This window comes from Gnatocerus cornutus, chromosome 1 (genome assembly GCF_029298725.1).
Source record: "Gnatocerus cornutus isolate USDA-ARS CGAHR chromosome 1, icGnaCorn1.1, whole genome shotgun sequence".
NCBI lineage: Eukaryota > Metazoa > Arthropoda > Insecta > Coleoptera > Tenebrionidae > Gnatocerus > Gnatocerus cornutus.
The window spans coordinates 36,004,053-36,012,996 of record NC_142233.1 but is presented as its reverse complement, the minus strand read 5'-3'; the positions used below and the strand labels follow the sequence as shown (position 1 = coordinate 36,012,996).

General features: G+C 34.1%; 1 protein-coding gene across 1 annotated transcript; it reads right to left on the bottom strand.

Moving 5' to 3' along the window:
- Positions 1-5,781: 5,781 nt before the first annotated feature.
- Positions 5,782-6,481, bottom strand: LOC148182154 (uncharacterized). Its single transcript, XM_088029208.1, has 3 exons — positions 6,371-6,481; positions 6,096-6,317; positions 5,782-6,048 (listed from the first exon to the last, which is right to left on the bottom strand). Exons 1-3 carry the CDS (start codon positions 6,479-6,481, stop codon positions 5,782-5,784), a joined length of 600 nt encoding a protein of 199 aa, XP_087885334.1.
- Positions 6,482-8,944: the final 2,463 nt, after the last annotated feature.

The window sequence follows — 8,944 nt, the reverse complement described above, 5'->3', positions numbered from 1 at the left end:
ATGTCGTTAAAAAATTGTTTAGTCTGCCATTGTTACATTCTGTCGTTGAAGTTATTAAACAACGAGGTGAAATCAATTAATTGCCTGGAGAATATCTTTATTGTCTTGATTAATATAACTTGCCGATTTTTTTATTTTACTAGGAAATTAAATTTCACGTCGGTAAATCATTTATTTTGTCGTTCTATATAAATAGTGTCTTACAACTGATAATTTGGTCGATTTTTCAATTGTTTCCATCGTTAATTTCATATTATCTGTTGTGCTGAAAAATGCCACCTAAATTTTATTGTCCGTTGCGAATTCTGTTTAATTATGTTAATTTGTTAGTTAGTAAGTTTTGTTAGGTACCAGTTTGGGGGTGACTAGAAGAATATGTTTGTGCCGCAGAATTTTAGCTGGAGGACTGCTACAAGTTTTTCGGGGTTGACTAGGTTGCAATTCTTTAGTTTTCTTCTTTGCTTCGACTTTTCTAACTCCTATTTTCTTCCTTTTCACAACCACGTTAGTCTGCTTGGTTTTGAGCGTGTCCTGGTTCGTTCTTCTTTTTGACCGCAACATCAACGGTGCTAACTTTTTGCTATTCTTTCTTCTTGCGATCTGTTCTTCTCTCCGTCTTGTGCATTGAGGTCTACAGTTGATTGTTTTTTAATAATTTTCCATCTGTTTAACTTACAGTTTGCTTCGTTTTGCTACTCTTTACAATCACTTTCATTCTTTATTTTGATTCGGATAACCCTAAATTTTCACCTGTCAAGGGGTCACCTTCTTGATGACGAAATGTGACGTAGAGCGGAAGAAGCGATAGCAGCCATTCTGGTACCGGTGGATCACTTGCGGTTTAGTCTTCGAGTCATACGAAACTTCAGAGTTTTCCGATCTTTTTGAGTTTTTGAGAGTGATTTAGTGGTCTTTTTCCTTGGTTGGTACGTTGGTACGTTGATGGGTTACTAAGGTTCCTGGAGGAGACCGGGTTTTGTCTGGGCTCGAAGCGGAGTAAATCCACCGCTTTAAGGCTTCTTTTTATCGTTGTAAGTAAAATATTCCGGTGTATTCATCTTCCTAAAGGTATTTTCCACCCTAGGGCCTTTTTTTGTGTTGGGATAGCGAATTGAATCTCGTAATTCGGATTCACATTGATTGATGCTGACCGATTGACCAGGCTGTAACCTCTTCCTCTTTTTGGATTCTGGAAGGCTAACCACTCAGGAGCACCTGCAGGAGAGTCGGTAGGAGGAGCTGTTGGGGCGCCTGTAGGAGGAGTCAAAGTCAGACCGTTTTTTTTGAAAAATTTTGACCACAGTTTTGGGTTCAGAGTCAAAAACTGTTTAAGACGAGCAAAAATTTTTACATTTATTGTCAACTTGGGTAGATTTATTCCAGTCCAATTTTTATTGATTTTTCTAATTTCGCAATGGAAACGTACAGTCCGTTACCTCCAAGCGCATACATTTTCAATTATTGACTCTAAATTACAATTCAAGTAAAATTCGTCCAATTTAAAAATGGTGGATACGCCGTATTTTTAATCCCCCTGTATCTGATCGAGTGAACGCAAACAATTAACACCACAGCTTCCCATAGATTACAGCAAACATTCAGAGCTATGAACCCGAAATTGTCAAACAGTCGTTACCTCTAACACACTACTCCACTCAATTGTGGCAGCGCAATTTACAGGAGTGAGGATGCCACTGCTGACATTTTAAGTCTTCTGTTATGGTCGTGTAGTGCATTGAAAACACTCCTGTCTTGTTTATTTTTCAAAGTTAATTTTAACTCGCGCTCTCCGGACGGCGATAAAAAGTCGCAGGGTAAAGACAACCGATTTCCTGTTCAGTGCTTGCTTGAAAAACAATGACGTGTCAGGTACGTCAACCACTGTTATATTTCCGGTTGGGAGGCTCCAGGTCTCGAAGAGACGTTTTAGCGACATTCCGGGGCTGTGATTTACTCCGGATTTTCCTAGAAAATTTTATTTTATTGATTCGCCCCTTAAATTATCTCCTCAGTATTTTTCTTTGGCATAATCCTCGTGCCCCAAAAACCCACCGGTTCAATTCCGTGGCTGTTTTTCTTCAATTTCCATGAAAATTGCAATGCGCGCTTTTCTTTTCGCACCGATTTTAACAGACAAAAAAAATCCAAAAGCTCGTAATTATTTGCATAAGACTGATTTTTTGTGTGGATCTTCATTTTATTGTTCTAAACAAATTGTCAAAAGTCCCCATCGATAGGTGCGCTGCTAAAATAGTTACGCGGTGGTAAAGGTCAAAGAAAAAAAAGAAAAATATATTGTCACTGGTGATTCCAATGGCAAAAATACTTATTATAAAAATTGCAACTTATCAAATTTGCCACAAAAAAGATCTCTCTCGTAATATTTTTTGTAGGAGTTACCATTTTTGAGATATGAATGTATTTTTCAAAATTTCAAGAATTTTATTTTTTTGTGCACCATAGTCCAAACATAGAACTTAGTGGCTTTTTTTAGATTGAGAAAGCATTGTGTGAACTTAACCCACCAAATTTTTCAGCAACAAATGAAATTAATCTTCTGCAAATTATTTTTCATGGTACTTATTTTCTTCAAAAACTTTTTTTAGTTTTTAAGAGTCCTCAAAAGAACAGGATGGATTTTATGTATATCTTTGTGGAAATCGTACAATTTAGACTCATTTACCTAAGATTCAGGTATGATGAACCGCGGCAACTACTACTACTACATACTGTTGAAAAATAAAACTCAACTTTTTCACGCAAAATTAAAACTATAACTTTTACCACCATAAACACATTACTTTTCACTTGTTCATTTGAAATAAATGAAGACACAGTTTTAATTGCCTTCTAAACTTCATTTTAGTCTTCATTTATGTCTTGAGCAACAATCAGCAATAATAAAGTTGGTCATTATCAATATTTAAAATTGGTAATGCATAACATTTTTAACCATTTTGTCACTGTAAAATCCTTTAGAGTTCTTAAAAGCAAAAATGGTTTTCGACCATTGACGATAAAACTAGCAAAGTTACGGAATTTTATAGAAACTGGTGAAAATTTGGTTCGGTCTCAAAATAAAAAATTGTAAAATTGCTTTATTTTGCTCTAAAATTTTGAAATTTGGCCGAGTCGATAAGCGCACCGTAAATTAAAACGTCGACAAATTTTATTGATTTAGGGGTCGATTTCAAGTGTGACTTGCGTTACTTCAAATCCCATTTGCAACATAGCAACGCCAATCACATTGCTCATACCTTGGCAACGGTTGCAAATTTGCGTTAACGCAGTGACTTGAAATCGACCCGCTAGTGTTTAAGTTGTCAAATTTACGTAATTTTAGAGAAACTAGTCGCATTTTTCATTCTTTCAAAGAACAAAAATTTTTTAAATTGTATTTTCTTGCTCTAATATTTTGGCATTTAGCACAGTTAATAGACGCGTCGAAAGTAATAACTGCTCTAATTTTGATTGTTTTGGCATTCAAATTACCATATTTACGAAATTTTATAATAAATGGAAGGAAATTTTGGTTTATCCTCTCAATAAAAATTTCTAAAAATGCTTCTTCTTGCTCTAAAATTTTAAGATTTATTAAAGTTAATAAGTGTGTTGTAAATTATAGTGTTAACAAATTTTATTGTTTTAGCGTTTAAACTGGCAAAGTTACGTAATTTTTTAGAAAATGCTGACTTTTTTAAATCTTTGTAAGAGTAAAAATTTCTAAATTTGCTCTTTCTTGTTCTAATATTTTGGCATTTGGCACTGTTAATAAACATGTTAAAAATGGTAAATAGTTCAATTTTTATTGTATTGACGTTAAAACTACCAAAGATTTCAATAAAAATTCAATAAAATAAAAAAGAAAATTTTTGTTTATCTTGTCAAAAAAACCAAATTCTAAAATTGTTCTTTCTTGCTCCAATATTTGGGCATTTAGCACAGTAAATAAACATGTCAAAAATAGTAACTACCCCAATTTTGATTGTCTTGATGTTAAAATTACCAAAATTACGGAATTTTATAGGGATTAGAGAAAAAGTTTGGCTTAACCTCATAATAAAAACTTTTAAAATTGCTTTTTCTTGCTCAAATATTTTGGCATTTAGCACTGTTAATAAACGTGTCAAAAGTAGTAACTACTTCAATTTTGATTGTCTTGGCGTTAAAACTACCAAAACTGCGAAAAACTAGTAAATTGGGATAAAATGTTAAATTCTCATGAGTTTGTGAATTCTAAAAGCAGTTCTAAGGTCTTTAAGCTACTCTGTTATACATTAAGAATTTTATCTTAAGTCAACGTTTTTGTACAAGTGAAACATACTTCTGTCATTTTGTATCCAAAGAATTGCTCAAATATTTCAAACTATCGTTCTAGATAACTAAATCACTATAGTGTTACACTACAGATGGCAGATCTCTGTGTCAAACTTGCCTCTACAGACCGTGATGGAGACTAATTGTGTTATTCTCTAAGCAAAAACAGTGCACTGTAGCTCTGTTACTCTGTACGCTACAGTATGCAAGTGAAAATGATATTCCTTAACAAAAATTTTCTCTTTTACGTACATTCTGTAGCTTACAGCTCTGTAAAGTTATGGTGAGAGAAATCGCCGCTGTAGGATAATAAAGTCTCTGCAACTGACTGATTTAGTTTTAATCTAGTTGTTTAAAACCAGACAGGACCAAACGTCAAATATTCATTTTGAGTGTCTTATTTGAGCGAGTTATGCAGAAAACATCCAACCCACATTGACATAGTTTTGAGATAATCGACCTTAAAGAATTGAAAATATTTTTTATAAGTTTAATAAAAGAGTATTGAACAAGTGAAGTTTACTGTAATGTTCTCTCTGCCTTTGAGACACTTTTCTAAACAAATCTTTGTTATTTTTACGCATTTTTAACACTTTACATAAATTTCTTGACATTTTGGGGGTTAGACTTTTGTGCAAAATTAATAAAAACGTTTTTTTCTACAACCGTCAAAAAAAGATGACATTTGCACACCATTTACAGTGCGTGAAGTAGCTGTTTTGCGCACTAGACTAAAAAAAACCGAAAAAACACTGTGACAAAATAATGTCAAAGTTTATTTTCTTTTTTCTAACACTAATATGTTATACTGTTTCTATGGTGCATAAGAACTCACCCTTTATATTGCTCTTAAAATACGCTTTTTTTATAAAGTACGTCGTCAATGGCAACGTATCTTATAGAGTTATAAAATACGATTCAAAAATTCACTTTATTCATTTTACTTACATTTTTCATAAAAGTTAAAAGTACAGTAATTGAAATTTTGACCGACGTTGTTAGAACTAGCACATTTCTCTCGTAACATCGTTAATGTGTTTTCATCTTCTTCTGCAAATATTTCGTTCACAGTTGCTCTTGTAATAGCCGTTTCATTCTTAAACTCTCTTCCAGCATATTCTTCTACTTCGACTACTTCATTCCCAATGACGCTCGTAGTATTAGATGTTCCATTCCCAAAAACTTGTCTAGCTATCTTTAATCTTTCTCCCAGCGACTCTTCAATATAAGATTCTGCTACTTTTGCAGATTCCCATCCTCCATGTCTCTTCAAGGACGTAATATCTCCCCCTACATTGTAAATTTTATTATATGTTCTGAATAATAAACTGACTACTCACCAGCATTAACAAAAAGAGTCGCCGAAGTGCGCCGAAAACAATGCCCAGTGTAACTCGATGGATTTTCTAGTTTAAGATATGTTGCGATTTTCTTAGGAATTGCCCCAAAGGTTTTGATTCCCACTCATTGGCAGCTGCACTTTCCCTTATTGTAATGTAAGAAAAATCTTGTAGGTAATTTTCTTGGGCGCAAAACAATATAACGTCTATATAATTCGATGGGATTAACCCCAAAACCTTCACTAACAATGGTGGATCGTCGTTCCTTATGGGTTTTAGAATCCGGAATAATGACATTTAGGGTGTCACCACAATCATGTACGTCACTGAATTCCATAGCGGCCAATTCGGCTTTTCTACAGGCTCCAGCAACTCCGAAGATTAGTGCAACCTGAAAAATTTCATAAAATTTATGTCTAAGTATAATTTATTCCTTACTTTGACAAATAAATATTCCCCTTCATCTGCTTGTTGTAAAAATGTTCTAATTTCCTCTTGTGTCAAGACCTTGGACTTTTTACTGCGATAACCAACATTTAAATTTTTTAAGAAAGGAATAACAGCACCAAACTTGTCAATTTGTATGTTGTCTTTGGCTTTTAGTGTAGCTTTGAACATGGAATACTCTGGCCACAATGAGGCTGGTGACAACTTTTGCGACTAAAAAGTAAATGTATTAGTTTTTCAAAAATGTTCCATTTCTATTTACGCACTTGAAATGAATGATACACTTTCTCGTAGGCGGGTTTTGATTTTGCCGGTAACAAATTGCCCCGTATTTCCTTACCTTTTTCCTTAAGTTTTTGAGGAACACTCTCGCACATTTTAACCGATGCAAATTGTTTTTTTCACAATTTGTTTACTGTTACTATAGGAAACCTACCACCGCACCCTTTACCCACCACAGTTTGACACATTTTGCTACAACTAAGAATTTTTTAATCAAAGAAGATTTTTCATAAAATAAGCATTAGTGTTAGAAAAAATCTTGAAGACAACTCGTGTTTTATATTTAAAAAATCTCGTTCTATAAAATCCTCGCTCGCTCTGCTCGCTCGGATTTTAACTACGAACTCGATTTTTAAACTCTCTATAAAACACTAGTTGTCTTAATAGCTATTAAATTACAAAGGCCATAATTTAATTTATCTGTACTTTCTGTAGATTTCAATGTACTCCGAATTTGAAACACTAAAAGTTCTTTCGCAGTGATTTTTACTATCCGGAACATTAACAATCAAAACGGTCCCAACATTTTGAATGCCATCAACAGTCATTTTCATCAGTTCTTCTCGACGACAAGCGCTACTCCCAAAATTAAAGCTGACATTCAGAGTGGCTTTCAGCATGGAAAAAGTACTCCATAAAGTTGGTGGTTTTACCTTCCTGGACTTCTCTTCTAAATATGATAGTAATACGTTTTCTGTAACTTGCAATACGTTTTTCTTCGTGCACCATCCTCGAAATTGCATGTAGGCTTTCTCCTACACCGGTTTTGATTCACCAGGGAGAAGATTGGATATCGCAGCAGCAACAACTGCTTCCACATCGTCGTCTTCGCTAGTAAAATCCATTGTTTGCACTCCAAAATTGGAAAAACGCCAAAAAACGGTTTTTTGTTTATGAAAACAACAAGTGCATTTCCTTAGATTGATGCAATTTTTTTTACCAGAGGAGTTTTATTCGATTACTAACGGTTGTAGAAAAAATATTGTTTGTATTTCGTGGCTCATTCGTGTTTTTATGGCGCTTTCGAATGCCTTTACGGTCTCGACCTATCGGTCTCGACCAAAATTAGCATTCTTAAGCGCCATTAAAAAAACACTCATTTTGCGCACTTAATACAAAAATAACCATTAACGCGTTTGGAATTTATTAATTGTTATAATAATAACAATAATATTCACAACAGAGAAATCATATTACCCCAATTTTATAATCTGAAGTTTGGGCGTTGTAACCGTCAACATCTTCTCCAACAGAAGTACTTCCGTTAAGACAGTTTAGATTGAAAAATAAAGTTTAAATAGTCACGGATTGCTCATTTGATCGTTTATACCGTAAACAACAAAAGGGGAGCATGTGGGTTGGATATTTTCTGCTAAAATTAATAATGGTTTTAGAGGTGAGTACCGCACGGTTCAAATTGTGGCCTTGAGAGTTAGGATACTGGTTGAACGGATCTTTTATAATAAATAAAGGTGTATTAGTATATCAAAAACGGTATTAGTTCATTTTTTGCAATTTTGTGGGTTGGATAGTTTCTGCATAACTCCACTCATTTATCACAGCAGCAACAGAAATCAAATTGTCCCAATCATTCTGTACCTTCTTTTGGATGAAGTTAACAGAAGGTAGGAATAGACTGATGGTTCTAGCAGATCTACTTTATTTTTTCGGAATATCTCATCGCATTCTATTAACCTCAAATAGTCCTCAGACTGAGAAGTTGAGAAGTAGTTGAGTAGAAGTAGTTGAGAAGTAGTATTTGACGATCTCTTTCGTTTTTTCGAGTCCATTTTTGATTTAAGAACGACAACACTTCACGTCGGTATTCCGTTTGTCAAACAAAAACTTTTCAACGTCATTGCGATCAAACCCTACTCTACAAAGTTGGAGCACTGTAATTGAAACAATTACAGAAGTATTTAGAGAATATGAATTTTATGTATCTCTGTAAATATTTTTTTATAATGCTCTGTAAGCTACATACTGTAATAATTTACTGCCTATAGTAGAATCTAGCCCAAATCCAATGAAAATAACGCTTAAGTGTGAGATGTCAACGAAGATATACAATTATCCATTTTATCTCTTTTAGGATCTTCAGGAACTACAAGTTCTTGGAGAAAATTTACACAAAGAAATTCAATCTGAAGAAGATTAATTTCATACGATGTTAGAAAATCTGGTGGATTAGACATTTTCGATGTATTCTGTTATAAAAAAAAGCGCGGAAAGTACTTTAATTTGAAGATGCTGTGAAAAAGAGACAATTTCTTATAAATTCTAAAAAAATCACTAAGTCTTGAAAACGATTAGTACTACAGTGAATGAAGACGCACACAAAAAATCAGTCTTATGCTAATTATCCCGAGGTTCATGTTTACTTTGCCTGGACCATTAGCGTTTGCAACAATTCAGCGCGCTCATGTTGATAGTCTCCAGGAAAATTTGTTGTTATTTGATAACCGCCGATAATCCTGTCCATGCTTCCTTATTCCTGCAGACCTGCGCACGTTATCCTTGTATAAGTGTCACGATGCATCCAGTTCGAGTTCAGTGTT

Coding starts and splice junctions, on each gene's coding strand:
- LOC148182154 (XM_088029208.1), bottom strand. CDS start 6,481: ATGTGCGAGAGTGTTCCTCAAAAACTTAAGGAAAAAGGTAAGGAAATA. Junction 6,318..6,370: donor AAGTGTATCATTCATTTCAA/GTGCGTAAATAG, acceptor TTTACTTTTTAG/TCGCAAAAGTTGTCACCAGC. Junction 6,049..6,095: donor GGGAATATTTATTTGTCAAA/GTAAGGAATAAA, acceptor GAAATTTTTCAG/GTTGCACTAATCTTCGGAGT.